Source organism: Rhinopithecus roxellana, chromosome 9, assembly GCF_007565055.1.
Source record: "Rhinopithecus roxellana isolate Shanxi Qingling chromosome 9, ASM756505v1, whole genome shotgun sequence".
Lineage (NCBI taxonomy): Eukaryota > Metazoa > Chordata > Mammalia > Primates > Cercopithecidae > Rhinopithecus > Rhinopithecus roxellana.
The window spans coordinates 90,817,464-90,838,066 of NC_044557.1; the positions used below are offsets into that span (position 1 = coordinate 90,817,464).

The following is a 20,603-nucleotide window of genomic DNA, read 5'->3' on the forward strand; positions in this document are numbered from 1 at the left end:
AGTTCAAGACCAGTCTGGCCAACATGGTGAAACTTCGTCTCTACTAAAACTACAAAAATTAGCCGGGCGTGCTGGCGGGCACCTGTAATCCCAGCTACTTGGGAGGCTGAGGCAGGAGAATCGCTTGAACTTGGAAGGTGGAGGTTGCAATGAGCCGAGATCACGCCACTGCACTCCAGCCTGGGTGACAGAGCAAGAATCTGTCTCGGGGGGAAAAAAGAAAAACAAGAAGAAGCAAAACAAGAAGCAAAACCCTGACCAAGGCGGAAAAAGGGATGAGAAAAATACAGTCCAGAATACAATCAATCAACTGTTAATGGCATGACTTTCTTTTTTTGTCTCCTTATTCTCTGAAGCTATTAGAAACCATATAACACAGGGCAGGGGATTATCGCTGTTGGTTCTGAATTGGTGATACACCAAACGATGGGCAGCATGTCAAAAAGGAGACACGCCTCATGAGTCTAAGAGAGAAAGAGACACTTTAGCACTTTTCACGTTGAAGCAACAAAACAAAAAAACAGTAAAACTTGTTAAATCAAAACCTTATAATGCACTTCAAGACGCAGAAGATAAAAGCCATGGGAGGAAAGAAGCCTGCTCGGTTTCCTTTATCAGCACACTAGGACACTCCACAGATCCAAGGATTATTTTGTGACCCAGAACGTTAAACCACTCCTTTGGATTGCAGAGAAAGGAGCGAGCAGAACCTCATGCTGCTTCTCACAGAGAGTAAGACGAATTGCCTGCTGAACACCAAAGAAGCCACGCACCGACAGGTTTAAAATTGACTTTTGAATTTTTGAAATTAAACAAAAATTTAAGCAGTAATTAAAGCTTAATTTATTTTAGAGTCATCAGAGACACTTTAAATTGAATGAACCTCCATCTTTACGCTCAAGCTGCTGGTATCGGCTGTGATGTACTCTAGTGCTTGGTTTCTTTCCAGTGTCAAACGTCACCTTGATGGCAGTCTCTGTGCATTAACAATAGGTGGTCCTGGCTGGGCGTGGGGGCTCACGCCTGTAATCCCAGTATTTTGGGAAGCCAAAGGCGGGTGGATCACTTGAGGTCAGGAGTTTGAGACCAGCCTGGCCAACAGGGTGAAACCCTGTCTCTACTAAAAATACAAAAATTAGCTGGGAATGGTGGCACATGCCTGTAATCCCAGCTACTGGGGAGGCTGAGGAAGGAGAACTGCTTGAACCCGGGAGACAGACGTTGCAGTGAGCCAAGATGGCACCATTGCATTCCAGCCTGGGCGAAGAAGCGAGACTCACTTCAAAAAATAACAAAAAACAATAGGTGGTCCTTCCTAATGGCATACTCTTCTTTTGAGAATGATCAGAGATCACTCCCTGATTTGTCACTGCTGTAATAAAATCCTTTTCTGAATGAATTAGAGCAATAAATTACATAAAGAAAACTGTGAAGAACCAAATCTATTCTGAGACAATAAAAGGGGTATAATTTTGAAATTTTTCACCCACTTGATTGGTGCTGGAGTCTTGCCTCTCAGCTTAGCCTACGCAGAATGCAGCGATGACAGACCAAAGCAGGGGCCATGTGCTCTGTGTGCAGTATGGCTATGCCTTGAGATATGCTTTCATTAAGGAAAGGTAACTATTTCATCATGATAAGAAAAATACCCTCACTAGTTTATGATTTCATTTTTCTCAGTATTACTTTGCATACTGTGCACATTATGTTTTTAAAAGCCTCTCATCTTTAAATAAGGACCTGAACAAATTGACAAGTCATAAGACACTGATGTCCAAAAGAGCCATGAGAGGTCTGCAATAGAAAGAGTCCACAATTGTCATTAATTCATGCAAATAACTTTCATTGTGCCCCTATTTTGGAAAGCATGGGTACAAATGAATTTTACCAAATTTGGTAATAAAGCCTGGTCCCCTAGTTTCTCTGCTGAGAGCAGGAAAGGGTAAGCAGACCACAGCCCATGGCCAAATCCAGCACACTGCCTGTTTTTATAAATAAAGTTTTATCAGAACACAACTATTCTCACTCACGTACATACTGTCTATGGCTGCTTTTCTGCTACAACAGCAGAGGCTGAGCAGAATGCACAGCCCACCAACTATTGACTCTTTAGCCTTTACAGAAAAAGTTTGCTGGCCCTAGGCGTAGAGTTTAGCATAAAGACAATGAAGGTGCAGCCACAGCTAGGTATCTACTTCCCAGCTGTCCGGTGAAATGGCCTGAAAGCAATGACCACCAGCACTCCAGATCTTGGCTTCTAAATAACATTCCACACTACAAGAAACCAGGGCACCTTTGGGGAAAATGGCTCATTTGAGGGCTAGGGCAGAGCAAGAACAAGATGAGCATGGAACAAGTTGCTGTTACAGAGATTAAAAAAATACTAAGCCAACCTAGGGGATGATCCTCTCAAATGGACCCAGGAGCCAGAGCAAAGGCTCCCAAAGGCCAAATCTTAAACAATTTGAGCTTCAATTTACACAGTGATAGTAAAGGACTACAACCCACCCAATTAAAGAAAAATGCATGAATTTAGAAGACAGATACGACTGAATAAGAGGAAGAGAGCAACTGAAAAAGAGAAAGAGGGAGAAAGAAGGAGCAGAAAAGATTCCTTTTCAGTAGAATATCAACCAAAAAATGTAGATGGAATGACTGTGAGAAAATTACCATTTTACAACCATCATAATAATAATTCAGGTAAAAAATGTTAATGGATCTAAAATTTGCGAGGGAGAGTTTAATGAGGAGCAGGATATTTATTTACATAGTCTCAAAGTATCTCCGCACAGAAGTATTAATTAATTACCAAAGGAAAGTAGTAACTTTACAGAGGAGAAAACTGGCACCACCTTAACCAAGTGATCGAACTTTTTACCAATAATGACACAGACATTGTGTGCCCAGGTACGAGGGACTGCGAAGACCTACCATCCCCTCGGTGGCATTCCTGCCAAGACAGTGTGTGACACAAATCTAATTTTAAGGAAACATCAGACAACCTAAATGGAGAGGCATTCTACAAAAAACTGGCCTTGCAGAGTTTCTTGTATAGTTTTCCAAAATGCGTATCACGAAAGGCAAAGACAGACAAAGCAGCTACTGCTAACTGGAACACTAAAGAGGCCTGACACTACACAAAATGTGTGTCTTGACTTGGGTCCTGTAAAAGACAAAACCAGAACAACTGGTGCCATCAGCATGTGAACTGTAGAAGAGGTAACAGCACCGTGTGGTAGTTGAACTTCCTAATTTGGATCATTGTACGACAGTTATGAAAGGGAAAACCCTTATTTTTAGTAAATACATGCCAAGGTATTAAGTATTCATTTGTAAAAGACGACACATGAGTAACAGAAATATATGTGTAATAATCTCATCTTAGATACAACGAATATATTCTATGTTAAAAAATTATAGTGAAATTAAACAAATACGAAACCATTGTCATTCCATTTTTTTAATTTTTATTTTTAATTGCGGGGGCACACAGTAGGTGTACATATTTATGGGGTACATGAGACAGTCTGATACAGGCATGCAATGCATAATAATCACATCAGGGAAATGGACTATCCCTCACCTCAAGCATTTATCCTTTCTGTTACAAACAATCTAAGTATACTCTTTTAGTTATTTTAAAATGCATGACAACCACTGAGGTGGCATCCTGCCTGCCATGTGCAGATGAGGGAATAGAGGCTCAGTGAGGTACAGTCATGGTCCAGAACACACAGGTCAACTTAGCAATTCAACAAATATGTGTTGAATAAATGCATAAAATGAAAGTATAAATTTTTTAAGTCCTGGGGACTCGTTAACAGTATTCAGCCCTCCTAAAAGTTACTAAAACAGGAAGCCTGGCTTTGTCCAAACTTCTTCCCACATTTTATACCTAGTACTCATCAAGTCTCAACCCACTCAAGTCAGTAAACAGAAGGCAAGAGGAAGCAGACATTTCCACACCGACTGACAAATCTCTTGTTACTGTTGTGTGCTTTCTTATACAAATCAGATTTGGTAATTTGATTTATATACTCCAAAGCGAATTAACCGTGAGTCTAATTTTTCCCCAAAATAAACATCTTACAATGGCCAGTAACCATAAGTCAGACTACCCTAACAAGTTATTTGACAAAAGCTTTCCATTTCATGCTTTTGGAGTATATTTTTCTTTAGGGCCCACTGATCCCTATAATATGTTAGCTTTATGACCTTGAACAAGTTATAAATCCCTCTAACCTCCATTTCTTACCTGTAAAATGAGAACAACAAAACTATATTCATGTGGTAATCACAGATTAAATGAAGAAATGTGTGAAGAACCTAGCTACAGTGCCTGGCATACATACCTTTACGCATTTGAGCAACGGTGGCTACAAAAAAAGGCATGGCTTTCTGCAAATATTGATTAGCAAGTATGCCTCTTAAGATGTTAGGAATATGAAAAATGCCAATGCATGAAAATCAAAAGCAATGCACGTTTATCGATCAACACTCATTTCAGTTCAGAAATAGCTACCAGTGTGAAAGAAAGTGGGTAACCTAGCTGTGTGGAGCGCCATCTAGTGGAAGAAAAGCAGAGCACAAACCGCGCAAACGAAGTAGAGAAAGAACAAGGAAAAAGGATGAAAATGAAAACTGCCCCTTATCTTCATCATAATTTCTATATTTCTCCCATGGGAGCTCAAATCAACAGTGACCCCAAGCGTAAGATATAGATCGAAAAGAGACATTTAAAAGTGTGCCCTCACATACTCTTGCCCTTTATCATACCAAAGAAGAACATCAATAATATGCTAGGAACACCTTTTAAAATCCTTAAAATAGCAGCAGGGGCTGATTGGTGAAAAATTATGGAAATTTACAGCTTACCAATTCAGAGTAAGGTATCTTGTGCTCGTGGAGAGAGGCTGCTGGGTGTCCAGACATGTTTTAAAATATGCAGTCATAAAACTGTTTATGGAAGCTTCATTTGTTAATTTAAGCTTCAGGTGCTGTGTCTTGAATAGCATAATAAAAATCAATCAGAGCTGCTGCTAATTTTGTGCATGATATTAATGAAAGAAGCTTCCTAAAGACTGAATTTCTCCTTCAATATTTCCTGGATTGGAAAACTAAAATAATTCTAACAACATAAAACTACCCTAAGAAATGAAAGTAGATGATTTATGTATTGAATTTTTATTATATACAATATATCTGAAAAGTGACGCCAATACTCACACATCTGTCTCAGAACATTTTATAAAAATAGCAAGTAACGTTTATTAAGCACCTACTGTGTGTTAGACACTGTCCTCATGTCTAAAATAGCAACCCTACAAAGAAGGCATAAGGTCCCCAATGTCACAGATGGGGAAACTGAGGCTCTGAGAAACAAAGTAACTTGCAGGGGGTTATAGACTAGAAAGCTGTCACCTCTCCTAATCACATGGCTCTTTCGGCACCAGCTCATTCCTTGTTGAGTAACACTGTTTCCCAAGTAAACGCCACCCACCAGATGTTACCACTGGTCAGAAAGTTTCTATGCCATTTTTCCATGCCCCTGTGTGCCCTCTGTGTGGTACGCAACCTGCCCTGCTCACCCAGGTCCAATACTAGGCATTTAATTTGAAGAGCTGCATAATCCAAATTCCCCACAAAAGTAAAACATGAAAAACAAGACATACTCAAAGCTTCCACCTCTATCTGGTGCTAACAGGTGCCCTACATAGTGTCATAGTGTTGGGCAGACAAGGATCTGAATCCTGATTCACCAGTTACTAGCTATTTAGGCAAATTAAGTGACCTTCCTGATCTCAGTTTTCTCATCTATAAAATGAGGTAAAATGACTTACTCGTTTAAGACTGTTAAACTAATTCAATGCAATAACATACATAAAGCATGTAAACCAGAAAAGGCTCTTGATAAACGGTAGCTATTATTATTAGCAATTGCAGGGCAAGTATATTTAAACATATGCCCACTTTCCAGAAAGTCATAAAGCATTATCTGTGGGAATACCTTTTTTTCTTTTATGAACCTATTTTTAGAGAATGAAGAATTCACAAATATACCATAAACTGACTATAAATCCCTGATATCATACTCTCAACTGTTTTTGTGATAAACAAAGTATTAAAATACAAAGAGCACTGCACCTCTAGGAGGCGCCTTCAAGAGACAGAACTTTAGCAAGAATTTCACTTGCTTTCCATACGGAATGCTTTTCTATTTTCTTTTTGGTCACTGAAATATATACATATTTAAAAATCCTTACTTTGAATGCCTACTGAAGACTGAAAAACACTGCCGGAGAGCATAGGAGAAAAAAAGTGAGCTCGCCTTTTTGGTAAAACACATTTTCAGTAACCTCTTTTAAAAATTCATCACCAATGGAAATTCCTAAGAGGCTTCTGCTATAATGAAACTTTTATTTAAAAACAACAATGTTGAATTCTGTCCTTTTATCTCTTTTCTTAAAGTATCTTACCAGAACACTGCAGACTTGATTTAAAATTTCAGCCTGACTACTTACAAGCTGTGCACCTTGACTGGGCAAGTTACTTAGTGTTTTTGAGCCTTAGAGGCCTCGTTTGAAAAAAAATAAAGGAGGCCTGCAGGGAATAAAACCTCCTACCTTGCAAGATCTTGTGGGGATGAGAGAGAATGCACAGAAAGCAGCTGGCACAGGAGAGCTCTCAATTTGGTGGCTTTTATAATCATCATCATCCCCAATGCCAAGGAACACTCTGCTTCTATTGTTTTGGTAGAAGATACGAGTCATTCTGTCTTAGTGGGACTGGTGACAACAGGCAAATGGGGCTTTTGATATCAAAGTTGCTGTTGGCGTTCAATTTGCGATTTCAATCGCTCCTCTGGCTTTCTGAGTTTCCCTTCGGCATCTGAAACTGCAGAATGACTCTCTCAGGTAAGAAACCTTATTTGGCATGTGACTAGGGCGTCCAAAATTCTGTTTTTAATCTGTCATCAGAAATATCATTAGGAGTTTAGAGAAGGAGAGCAAATTGATGAGAGTGCAGTGATTTCATAACTTCCTGAAGAATAAAAGTAAATAAACATCTGATTCAAAGCAGATCTGACAACATCTTTTCATTATCTCCTAGAGAAGGATCCCTACTGTGCAACCACATTTAAAGAGCACTGGGATGTTTTTCTGCTTGTTCAACCCTGCATTTCACTTAGAACCTTCTTTCATTGATACGGGCAGAACTGATGACTTCATCCCCACCTCCAATTCAGGCCCTCTAAAGCCATAGCAGCAAAGCTCTTTACTGACTGCTAAATTCCAAATACACTTTCTGATTCTGCTACCCTTAATGATAATTAACACATGACACTGAAATTAAGACAGGAGTTCCCAGGGGCCCTGTGCTGAGACTTATGCTAGGTGCTGAAGATACAGAGGAAAGACCAGGCCCTGCCTTCCGAGGAACTCACTCTTTACCAGGAAAGACAAAGATCCAAACAAAGCAGTGTGAGGAGGATCACACCCTAAGAGCACCAGGTGTTAAGTGACACCAGAAAATAAGCAATCCAACCCATTTTGAAAAAGGTCAGAGGATTTACCTTAGGGCAGGAATGTGAAGAACAAAGTATGAAAATGGATGCTATATAATTTATCTTTCAATTCAGCACAGGCTGGAGAAAAAACAAACTGCACATAAAAAAGCTAGGGTTTTCATTCTCCTTCTGTCATTCACTAATTATACCATCACAGGTTGACCAGTAACTTAGCCCTTTAGACCTCTGAGAGTCAGAAGGACATGGTAAAAAGAACAACGAACTTGTAAAAGAACAAAGCTTGATCCTTCACTCTGACATTTTATTACTGGAAGCATGTCACCATGGGCAAGTCACTTTAGTTGTCAGAATCTCGGTTTCTACAACTGAAAACCTGGGCTAATAACCTCTCCATCTCTGAGCTGTTCCTAGTATCGAGATTACAAACATGACCCAGTACCAACGAGTGCCTCAAAAATATCCACAGGCTGATTTATTAATAGTAAATCTAAGCCATCCAATCACTAAATAGTTCAGCATGGTTGAAGGACTAGGATGTTCCTTAGCAAAGAGGGCATCTACAAACTGAAAACTCATTCTCAAACGCACACAGAGAGAGCAGGAGCTTCTCACCAGTGCAGACTGTTTTTCCTCGCTACCCCTAGGACCCAACACAGAAAACCGGCATGGCAGGTTCTCTATAAGCCTGTTACAAATGTCCAGTACCAAAACCCTGTACCTCCCAATCACTGGGTCACTTTTAATCATAATACACTGTGTAAAACTCAAGACATGGCATATCTAATACTGAGGGATTGCATTTTCTTACAAAACAAAACAAAACCTGGTAACACAAAGAAAAACAATACAAAACTAAAAACTAAATAATCACATCCTCCTTTGGATGAAACAGAAAATCACAAACTACAGCACGAAGGCACCACACCTAAATACAATTCTGCAATTCTCATTCTTACTCTCTCACTTTACAAGTCTGTGACATTCAAGCAATTCCGAAATGTTTTCCAAAAGGGGTCCCCAAAAATCAAGTTTTAAGCCACTGGGTTTTGTGGATTACAAAGAGGTGTATATAAAGTAAAGCAATAATCCTTCCTTCATGTATTTTTATCCCCCACATTTATTCTAAGTAATGCTAAGAGTTGTAATATTTGAGAAATTGATATAAAAAACATTTTGACATACCAACAAAAAACTTTTATCAACCTAGACACAAATCTGGACCACCTTAATCTTGAATCCTCTGCTCCACTTTCTCTTGTAATCAACGACAACTAAATGTAACTTGGCAGTGAGCCAGCCACCAATCCATACATTGTATCAGATAATTAAAAATACAGCATTATGTAATCTTATTTAATGGTTACTTGGCTTGTATTGAAAACCATCCAAACCAATATCAGAGACTTGGACTAAATTATAATGCATAAGACATTTCTAAAGATGTTTCTTTAGTAAGAGTCAGCACATCCCCTACTAGCAAATATAAAACATGCAACACTACTCTCATCTCCAGTTAACCTCTCCTTGGCAAGAACCGCAATGTCAACTCACCCTACAGGCACTAAGTGGGGGTCCGGAGTGGGATCCCAAAGCCTTTTCTTTGACTGAGTTTTAACATCAAATAAACATTAACCACTAATTTTGCTAGAGAAACAAATTCAGAGGCCAGGAGCGGTGGCTCACACCTGTAATCCCAGCACTTTGGGAGGCTGAGGCAGGCAGATCATGAGGTCAGGAGGTCGAGACCAGCCTGGCCAACACAGTGAAACCCTGTCTCTACTAAAAATACAAAAATTAACCAGGCAAGGTGGCAAGCACCTGTAGTCTCAGATGCTCGGGAGGCTGAGGCAGGAGAATCACGTGAACCCAGGAGGCAGAGGTTGCGGTGAGCCTAGATCGCATCACTGCACTCCAGTCTGGGTAACAGAGTGAGACTTCGTCTCAAAAAAATAAATAAATAAATATTCGGGAAACTAATTCATTTAGGAGGTGGAGGAGGAGAACCAATTATCCTTGTAAAATGAAAATAAAATCAGCAATCAATGCCCACCATGAAACACAAGTCTGGAAAAAATATAAAAGCCAATGTATACCAGACAGGAGTATATCTCTTATTGTCATCCTAGCTCAGGAAAGAAAAAGGGTAATTCAGTTAGGAAATCGATCAATCTTCACGAATATTGAATTTTTAAAGAATGACTACACCTCATCTATAAACTGTTTCATTATCATAATGGATTGATTATTAAACTAATATACTGGTCACAGGAGGGATTTAATTCAAAAGTGCCTCTCGGCCTCAGCATCAAAATCCTGAAAGATAAATCTACCATAAATGTTTGCTTCTGCAAAGAAGGCAAGTGCAGACAGAAACTTTTTGTAAAAATCAGGATAAACTTCCTAAAGGATATATATTATTTCCTATACATTTAAGTCAGTCGGAAACAATCATACTAATTATATTGATTTCTGCAGGGTTTGAAGTTAGCAAGTGAGAAGTATTTCATTCCAACATTTTAGGAAGGCAAAATAAGAGAGAACAATGTCGTCAGAGACAGAAGACCTGAGAGTTCAAATTAAACCTCAGTTGCCCACAAGCTTAGATGGCTGGGACCCTCAGTTCCCTCTCCGAAAAGAGAAAACATGAACATCTGCCTAACCGGAATGCGAGTGTGAGGATGAAACTAGCGCCTTCGAAACTTTAAAATACTATGCAAACATAAGGCCTTGTTAGAGTTTAGAGATACCATAAAATATATCTATTACATGGCACGCTAAGGTTCGCTATGCTGGCCCACTCCACAATTTAGTGCCGAAATACCAACTTCAATGTGAATAACCGCTGAAAACACAGTTGCATTAGAGGCAAACACAAATACAACGAAATTAAGAAAAAACGCTTTCATATAGCCCATAACAAGATGGTTGGATTTAAAATCAAAGCTTCCTCACAATCATGTAGCTTCAGATTTAAAACACTTGTAATTTTGGAGCTACGTAAGAGTGTAATTAATGTTTTAAGTGATAAAGCTTTGCATTCTGAGTATCAGCCTGTGATTTAAGAGAAAAATGTTTCAATCTGAAGTAATCTAACCGTAAGACAAGCTTCTGAGCAGCACCTCCTCCTTCCTTCACATGTGAGAAATATACTTCTTACAAGAATTACTTTTATGAAAAGTAAGTTTATCAAGTTTAACATCTAAAAAACACTAAATGGCAACATTTCCCCAGTAAATATCTGCTCCAAGTAACTGGAAGCCATTAACACTAGTAAAAACACAGAATTCAAAAGAATTTTGGACGTTTTAGCAACACAATACTATGGTAACATGGCAGAGAAAATCATTCTGACTTTTAAAAATAAGATAACACACTATACTTTTAGTTTAACTGTTCCTTAATTAAGTACAACCTAACTTTGATTCGGCCTCTCTATTAGGAAAAATGCACTTGAGTCCACAGTCCAGAATATTTCCAATTCCACGGATCTCATGCAATGTACAAAGAAATTTCTTTCACAGAGACGACAGCCCCGCAGGCAATAAAAGATACATGTAAATCATCAGGCGCAAGGAGTACAAACTCAACTGCAGAACTGTTCAGAGGGCACAGAAATCAAACTTAGGAAATTCTTTTCTTTTATTTAGTAATGCATGCCCATTACTTTCTCACAAGCCCATTTTATTAAAGAAATAAAAATAAGCCTGCAATTAAAATAAAATGGGGGAGCTCCATAAGCCTATTTCTGTTCAACAATTCAAATATTCTTAAATTCTTGGAGACAGTAAGAGTCTCTCCACCACCATCCGTCGACCACACACACACCCTACTCTGAAGAACTGGCTGAAACAGGCAAATAGTGGAGGCCACTGTTTTAAAATATAGGTATCTTAGGTATCTATATACAAATAGAATATGTCTGCCTCATCTTTCACTTCCAACAATAAAAGAGCCAGGGCGAGCACTGAGAGCAGCAGATCCGATTCATCTAGGGAACCACCGACTGTCAGTGCACAGTAATTCCTGCAAAAGGTAACAGATCTGACCAGATCATGTTGCTGCCATTTCCCAGAGAAAAGACAGACCAATGGCCCCCACACCCATCTTCATCTGAAACACATATTCCAGGAAAAGCAGGAGACTGCTCCCGGGAAGGAAGGCTTAATTTACCGTGCATCCCGGCAGATGATTCAGGAAGCCACAGGAGGAGAAAGCCAGGGAAACAAGGTCCCAGGTAGGCGTGCCTCCAGATACCCCTGTATCCCTGTCCAGCAGTACTTCCCAGGACCTTTCACACCCTGAGCTGGCTGGAGTGGTGTGAAAACGGCAAGGACTCCCTTCACCACTGTTCCAAACCTCAAGACAGCCAACAATGAGGGCCACCCAACCCAACGTCCCCCAGAAGGGTGCTCTTTTGCCGGCCTCCTCTCTCCTACTGACTTTTCCAAGGGCCAGCCTGCAAGGCTTGGCATGGGCTGCCCACCCCCGGGGAGGGCTGACTGCCCCGCCAGGGCTGCTGGAGCCTGGACACAGGAGAGACAAAGGGCTGGAAGGGTGAACTGGACTCCTCCCCTGGGACCACGGAGCTCCTCTCCTCTCAGGTGCTGGGGTCTGACCCCAGCCCTCTTCCAAGGTCCCCAAACTTCGCTAACAATCCAAGCACCTGTTCTCTTCCCCTCTTCTGCATTTGAGTCCCTCAAGTCCTTCCGTTTTCCTCCGGCTTTTTCTCCAGTACCTTAGACAATCCAAACACCCTACTTCCCCGAGTTTAACACGCTCCCCTCCTATGAGATAATTCAACCTCGTCCCCAACAAAGCCCCGAGATGGTCGCTGTCGCCCACCCAGAAGTTTCCCCTGGGTGTCTCCGAGTCCTCAAAGATTTCCTTCAAGTCTCACCCATGCGCCCCAGCCTTCTCCTTCCTTTCCAAGTCCCCAAAATTCACATCGGGGTCTTCCCCTAGGTTTCCCACAGCCTCCCAGGTCCCCATGCAAAGGCCCCCGGGGGCCATCCGGGCCTCCGTCTCCGCCGCGTCCGCTGACAACAGAGCGCACGGAGGCGCCCCCCGGGCCCCCGCGTTTCCACCCGGCCCCCAACCGCCGCCTGCAGGCAGTTAACGGCCGGCGCCTCACCTTGGTTCACCAGGCGCAGGGCGTGCGTGAAGGAGGGGTCCAGGGAGTCCTTCTCCGCCATCAGCTCGGGTAGGTACTTCTCCTCCATGCTCGCCGGCCGCCGGGCCCGGGACGTGGACTCCAGGCGCACGGGCGGCGGCGCCAGGCAACCCCCGACTCCGCCTGCGCCCCCAGCGGCGCGGACCCGGGGGCCAGACGCGGCGGCTGCGGCCAAGCCGGGCAGTCGGCTGGGAGGAGGCGGCGGCGGCGGCGGCGGCACGGGGGCGGGAACTGGCTGCTGAGCCCAGATCCTCGGTGGCCGCCGAGTGCCCAGCGCCGGCGGCCCCCGCGCTCCGGGCGCGGGGCGAGGAGGAGCGGGCGCAGGCTGCGCGGTTAGGCGGACACTAGGGTCGGGCGGGCGGCGCGCTCGGCGCCCCTGAGGCAGTCCACGGCGATCCCCGCCAGTCCCGCCAGCACCTGCCGGCGTCCGAGCCACAGCTGCGACCTGCACGCCGCGCGCCTCCCCGCGCACTCTGAGCCGCCGCGCCAAGCGCCCAGCGCCTGCCGCCGGATCCGCCCCGCCCGGCCCCGCCCGGCCCCGCCCCGCCCGGCCCCGCCCCACGCCCGCCGCCCCGCCCCGCGCCTGCGCACTGGCGCCCACCGCCCCACCGCGCACCGCCTCCTGAGGCCGCTCTCGGCTGCGCGCCCGTCGGGACTAACCGGGAGTTTGCGAGAAGGGGTGCGTCCAAGGTCCCCTCCCGCATGCCTGGCGCCCACCTTTGGCCCTGAGGGTCGAGTGGGGAGCCCCACGACCCTCTTACAGCCTTCCAGATGCACGGACTGGGAAACTGGGGCTCAGAGAGGTCAAGTGGCTCGCCCAAGGTCACCCACGAGTGATCCTGGGAAGAGGGGACAAGGGTCGAGCTGGAGCTGGGAAGGGCGCCCCAGTTCGCCCCAGCCGCGCTCTGGGGAAAAACAGGGGTACCGTCCTGCTCTCTAAAGCTCCGTGGACTTCTTTAAGTTATGTCGCGTTGCTGTCCCCTCGTATTTACAAGAGAGTAAGGCAGGGGCGCCGTACTTTCTCCTCGCCTGGGCTCAGAGCGCCAACCTCCTGCGATCCTCTAGCTCAGAGGTCTGTTACATAAAAGCGCGTGTCCTTCTGGGCGTCTTTGTCATCCGGACTTGCTCCTGGGTTGTCATTCTCTTAGGTCATAAACCGGCTGTGCCTGGACACAGCTGAGTGAGCCGCGTCTGAGCTCATCCGCTCCCGGGGAGAGGCCCTGGGACGCCCCGCCTGTCGGTGGCAATGCCCTCTGTCCCCTTCCGCCCACCCCCAACCCCCAGCAAATGCGCTCCCAGGGCCATTTCATATTTCCCGAGGCACGTGGAATAACCGTCCCCCAGGGAGGCCAAGGGCTTCAGTCCTTGCCCTGACGTTTTTCCTGCCTTCAAGCACCCAGCTCAAGTCCTAGCCTCAATGTCACCTTCCCTGGACAGCCTATCAGGACCTCCCTGGCAAAGCAAGTCACTTCTCTGTGTCCCCCCAGTTCGGTCAGAGGTCATTCACAGTCAGCTGTAATTCTGTTTTCAGTAGACCATGAACATCAGGGGCAGAGCTTGAGTTTTGTTTTTGAGGGGGAACGTCCCCAGCGTGTCATACAGGGGGCAGGGATGGAGGATACTGGAATGTCTCTTGGAGGAGTAAGTCAGTGGCATGCCACGCTCAGCCAATGGCCTGAGGACAATTCCCACAGTCCCCCAGGCAGCCCCCGCCCTCCCAATGCAAATGGAGGCAGCTTTACAAACCTCTAAGGGAGTGGGAGGTGGTAGAAATCTTGGAAGCTCTAAGTCCCAGCCCCCAGTACTCAATTGCCCTCACTCTCAAGCCCCCACTCCTCCCCTCCCCAGGTAAGGTGCCTTTTCAGAGTCCCCAGTAAGAGTCTTCCTCATGTCTCTCTTTAGTCTCAACTTGCAAGAAGCAGAAAAATGACACAGTCAGAAGTAAGGCCTCTGGAGTTCAACAGCCTGGATTTGGAATCATGGCTGTGCTGCTCACTAGCTGTGACCTTGGGCAAGTTTCTTCACCTCAGGGTCCTCATCCATCAAGTGGAGATGACAACAGAACCTATTTCATAAGAAGTTCATGAGAATAAATATGTTAACTCATAATGAAATCCCCAAAACAGCATCCCGCATATCGGAAATGCTGAGCTGATCTTTGCTTTGGGTTTTTCCCTGCTGCAGGGCTATCCTCTGGGCCTTCTGAGCCTCCCTTGCCTTCGCTTCAACTGTAACTCCAGGGACGCTGGGCAAACAGCCATCTGTGGACTCCTCGCTGCTGGACATGGTGCTTCGCCCCAGCCTGGCCAACTGAGTGAAGGACCTGTGACCATCGCACCTCTGTTTCTGACCTGGTCCCAGCGTCAGACTTGTAGGCTGCTTATGGCTGCTCTTCTCAATTCCAGATCTGTGACTGGCCTCTCAGCCCCAGAGACAAAATGGGCACTTCCCAAACCACCCTCACCCAGAAGGGCAGGAGTGTGGATGGCTGCATCCTGGCTGCTACCTGCCTCACTATGCCGCTTGGTTAATTAACTTGAAACCTGAGCTTCCCAGTCCACACCCCCAAAACCAGGGTTATGCCAGCAGTCCTGCGGGACAACAGGAGGGACTCATAGGACAATGTCTTTTGCTTTTACAACTGAAGGGAAGCATACACCTCTGGCTTATATTCCTGTGTCACAGGACTTACATTCTATGGTGGGGTTCCCTGACAGCTGCTTGTAAATGGGCAAAAGGGGACAGAGAATGTCTGGGATGAGGCTAGAAGAGGAGAATGGGGCCTGGATGTCCAGTGGCTTCATCGGAACACTTAGACTCTCTCTTCTCAACAGCTCTTCTCCCTCTGCGTCTTCCATTCAGACCATCTGCCCCAGTGACAGTCCAGACCTTGAGGAGTCACTGTTTTTATTAAGTGCCAGCCCTGTGTTTACGACTTCGGATTCACTATGGTTCTCTCAACCCCCTGTAAGGAAAATTCTATTTATCACCACTTAAAAAGAAGGAAACTGAGGCCTGGGGCAGTTTAATACCACCTTGCTTAAGGCTCCACAGCTGTCAGCGGGGATCCCAGGCCCACCTGACTCTCTGACCCTTCTTTCTCTCCCTTCCTGGTTCTGCCTTCCCAGGTAGCAATCTGGGACACTCCCGACTGGCTCTTCATCCCTCCCTGATCTGAGCTGGCAGAGTCAGTCTGCCAGCAGCTGTGGAGGAGGGCTATGCCCTGGGAAACTGACAGCAAGGACACTGAATCTTCTGCTCCAGACCCTCCTTCTCCGAGAAGCTTCCAAGAGGGCAGGTGCCAAACGCTGTGAGTGCCCATGCGGGGTCCTCCAGGGAGGAGGGAGATGAATGTCTCTGTGAGATGCTCAGGAAATTGTCCCCACCCACCAACCTGGCTGAGCTGTTGGCTGTGGGGCACCTCCATGCTGTGCTGCACACTCTACTGATCTTCATGAGATCACCGCCCTGCAGGCACTAACCCTCTGACCCTTTTGAAAAGGAGAAATCAGGTCTTGGGAAAGGTGGTGATTTTCCCACAAGCAGCTGCAGGTGGTACTCACACTCAGGTCTCTCTAGAATACACCAGTACTCACTGAACACATACTATGGGCAGAGACTGCTCTGGGTACCGGGGACATAGCTATGGACAGAACAGACTTCTCCAAAGGCCCTTAAGGCCAGGGCACTGGGGCTGCGTACTCCATCTGCAGAGTCTGTGATTAGACTGACCAGACGCTCAGGTCTGGACTGGAAGCCCCGCACTGCAGTGAGGAACTGTGGCTGCTCTTTCTTCTCACGTCCAGGTCTGGGACTAGCCTCTCAGCCCCAGAGACAAAAGGGTACTTCCCAAACCCACCCCACCCAGTGACACTGGGCCATCTCAGAAAACACAGCAAGTCCCCGTGGCCCCAGCCCACCACCATGGCACTGTCTGCCAGAATCCACACCTGCCTCCTCTTCCCCCACTTACTGACTCCTGGGGAGAGACAGACAAGTCCCTGGCCTTTATGACACTAACTGCAGTAAGTCAGACAGCTGCAGCAACTCAGTGTCGTTAGAGGAGACACAAAATGTAGGGAGTGTGTCCATGAGGAAGTTTTCATATTTGCACAGGACAGCTGCTCACACTACAAGCTTCCTCTTCCTTTTGTTTAAGAAAGGTGAATCCTATCCCAGTTACTCCAAACCTCTGCAATGCCACACTGTGAAGTCCTAATCCAACTGCACCAAAGGCCAGAGAGACCTCAGCTTGGCCCCAGCTGCCCTGCTTACTGTCTTCCTCACAAGATCATTTTGAGCTTGAAACTGAAGGATTAAGCTCACATAGGCACCACATGCATTTTAAAGCTTTTCCACTCTCCATCCTCTCCGCCCCAGTAGCATTGTTTGTGCTCCTGTTCACACTTGACACATCTGGTCCTGGTCATCTGTGGACCCCTTTGCCTTCACACTGTCCTCAGAGCCTGCTCAGCTGCCCAGCCCCAGTGCCTGGTCCAGAGGCCAGTTCACAGCAAGCACTCAGCACTCATTCTGGATCCGTGTCTCCTAAAATGCCGTCCCGGAACAGCACTGCTACCCAGCCATCTGAGGCCAATGCATTTGTCATGTAAGACAGGCACCAAAAGATGGCACATCCTTACCTAGAAATCAGTCATTTATGTATCAGGGAGAAAGACACCAAAAGTGTTCACTCTGAACCCTGACTCCAGTCAGTTACAGCAGGAAATACTTTTTCAAACTTTGTAGCTGTGGCTGAAAAGCCTTGACACAAGTTGGGGAGGACACAAAGCAACTCTTCAAAGTTTGGAGGCTTCACACAGTTCAAAGCCCAGTGTGGATCTGGAGTGCCTTCACCAAGGACTAGTTGGTCTGTGAGTGGCTCTCTTGTATTTTACTCAAACAAGCTCCAAAATCCTCCTGCATTCAGATAGTCACAAGCCACCACTTTTTAGAGATGAGGAAACTGTTACTCAGAAGGTTTAAGTGACCCAGAGGTAGTAAGTGGAGAACTGGACACATGCTTGCATGGGTACACACACACACACACACACACACACTCCACCCAATGTGAGGATGGGTAGAATCAGACCTTCAATCCCAGTCACTCACATACCTGAAGACACCTGTTTTTCTGTCTATATCCATCTGCCCTGCAAATCTATACCCTCCTCTCAGTATTTGGTGGATGGAAACTTCAGTTTCTCTCGCCAGCTCTCTTCTTTGCCAAGAGAATCGAGCCATCCTGGCTGTCTTTCTGTAGCTTAAAACAATTTTTTAAAAAATGAAAATAAACCACACACACAGATATTGTGCACACACCCCCTAGTGGCCACATGTGGAAACACATGCCCTACAAAGTTTGCGTTGGGGTTGATAGCCACTTGGGTTTGAGAAGGAAACCCCAGATAGGAAGGAGGATGGTGAAAGATGATCTTATGTGGAAGACAGTGAAAAAGGAAAAAGACAAAGAAAAGGTGGGGGAGAAAGAAAAGTGTGATGGAGAAAAAGAAGGCAGGAGAACAAAAGGAAGATTAAAGAAAGATGTATAGGAGGACAGAGAGAAAACAGTAAGACAAGCTTAAAGGAGGGATGTTTCTCAATGTGAAGTCTTTCTCTGTTTCAAATATAACTACAGAAAGTAATAATGGAAAATAACACGAATTGGTGTGTCCAGGGTCAGCTGGCCATCCTGTACACAGGCAGGTGGTGACAGGGTCCATATCTGACCCCATCACTGCCTGACTGGGTAATCTTTTCAGAATCCAAAGCTTTCTCTGTCGCTATTTCTGAGCTTGTAAAGGGTAGCTAATAGAAGTTGTTCTTTCCTATTTTATTGAGGTCTGATGAGAACAATAAAGATTTGCAGAGAAAACCTTGAAAAGTGCTCTAAGCTCTTGGACATAACCATCACAGAAATGTGTTTTATTATTTTTCTCAATGCAGCAGAAACCCTCCATCCTTTGCTTCCTGGTCTAAAAGGTTATGAGTGATGCTGGAGTGCCAAAGTACTTGCTGTATTTCAACAATGCATCAAGTTATCACCACTTCTAGTGCTTTGGAAGATGCTGTGATTTGGAAAGCGCTGTCGAAATGTAAAACATTATTGCCACAGTAGTAAAAATATCTGTGTCCATCTCCTAGCCCACTATTTCTTGTCAGGATGCATAGAGATACACACAAAACAATTCTGTCCACATTAGTAGAATGTTTTACAGCAAAACCGCACATACCTCAGTTTGGCAAAATAATCAGAAACAAAATATTTCCGTCAGTGGCAAGTTAGCCTTAGTGTCTGAACAGCTACCGAGGGGGTGATAAAGTGTTTAGTGTCCACTGCAAATGTGAAGACATCCAGGTCTCATAAAAATGCCAGCTTGGGCTTGTGTTTTTCTTAAGAAAGGAAGAAACAAACTTACAAATGGGCTGTGGAAGAAGAATGGACATAAAGCTGAGATTGTGGACTTAAGTTAGATGATTGAATTACAAGAGAAACATTTTTTCTCAAAATGAAAGTTGACTTTTGTTGGTGACTCAACTGCAGACTTGCTGAACAGGTCTGTGAGTTTCATTCTTTGGCATCTCTCTAGCGTAGCACTAGCCTTCCCACTAATATCAGCCCTCATCACCACCATGTCTGGATTTATACCAAGGTGACACAGAATGCCTCAAAATCTATTGCTTGTTGGAGAGATGGGGGCTACTGGTTATACCTGGGCAACCTCGATCGACTTTATCATGCCTCTGATGACAGCTGGCATGTGGAACGCTCCAGCTTCCTCTGGCAAATCTTATCCTGAGAGCAAATTCTCTCTCAGTCTTTGTAGCCATACTTGTTGGTCTGCAAGCAGCAGCAACTTAGATGTAGAAATTATCATGATCTGGGCACAGTTCAAGAGTAAGTTACCCTTGAGCGTATGGTGGTTGAGCCCACAAGTTAAGGAGTCTGACACCGCTGTGAGCCTGCCCTTAATGATCTGGGAGCTTTGAGGCAAGGCAGCCTCTTTGGGCCTCTCTTTCTGCACTTGGGAAATGAAGGCAGTATTACCCCCTCCCGTGCAAACAGTTACTTTAGGACCTCCATGAGCTGAATGTGTTTAACATGTTCATCACAGAGCCTGACACTCCAGGGGCACAGAATGGGTACAATATCAGTAGAGCAGCACTGTCCAAAAATAATGTGAGCCACACATGTAAAGTTAAATTTTCTAGAAGCCAGTTGGCAATGTGAAAAACAGATGAAGTTAGTTTCAATAAAGTTATCTAATCCAATATATCCAGAATGCTGTTTCAATATGTGATCAATAATTTTAAAATATTAATGATGTTTTACATTCTTATTTTGACTAAGTCTTTGAAATCTGATGTGTAGTTTGCACCTACAGTACATGTCAATCCAATGTAAAATTTTCAACACCTAAGGTTCTATCCAAACTATAAAATTGTGTTTAATGAAAAAAAAAAAATTCTTCCACTGCTTCCATTTTAAAATTTAACTTTAATTAATTAAAATAACATGAAAACCAGTTATTCACTAGTGACAGCCCCAATCCAAATGCTTGTTAGCCACATGTGGCTGGTGGCTGTGGGACTGGCCAGTACAGAGTCAGAAGAAGATATTCTGGGATGTGGCTTAGAAACCCCAGCTGTAAGTACTTAACCAAGTAGGCTCACCCTTGTCTTACCCTCCTCCCCATGAAGTCCCAGAGTAGGCTGCCCAGGCCTGGGGCAGCAGCTACAAGATGTCCTAAGTGTGCCACGCCCCTGCGATCTTTCTGCTTCATCAACCTTAGGGGACCAAAATGGGCTGTGTTCATTCCACCCTGGGCATCATGACCTGATTCCAGGCAGGAGTAAGGAAAAGGGAGAGAGCTAACGGGAAAATTCTCAGCACCTGTTGAGTCT

General features: G+C 45.0%; 1 protein-coding gene across 2 annotated transcripts in view; it reads right to left on the reverse strand.

The window, feature by feature from the left end:
• Window positions 1-13,223, reverse strand: part of KHDRBS3 (KH RNA binding domain containing, signal transduction associated 3) — a 201,304-nt gene extending 188,081 nt beyond the window's left edge. For both annotated transcript variants that reach the window (XR_004059337.1, XM_010364506.2), the window contains exon 1: window positions 12,660-13,223. Coding sequence is in view for 1 of the 2 variants with exons in the window: in XM_010364506.2 (XP_010362808.1) it covers window positions 12,660-12,747 (88 nt within the window). In the remaining variant the exon portion in view is untranslated. The remainder of the gene's footprint in view (window positions 1-12,659) is intronic.
• Window positions 13,224-20,603: the final 7,380 nt, after the last annotated feature.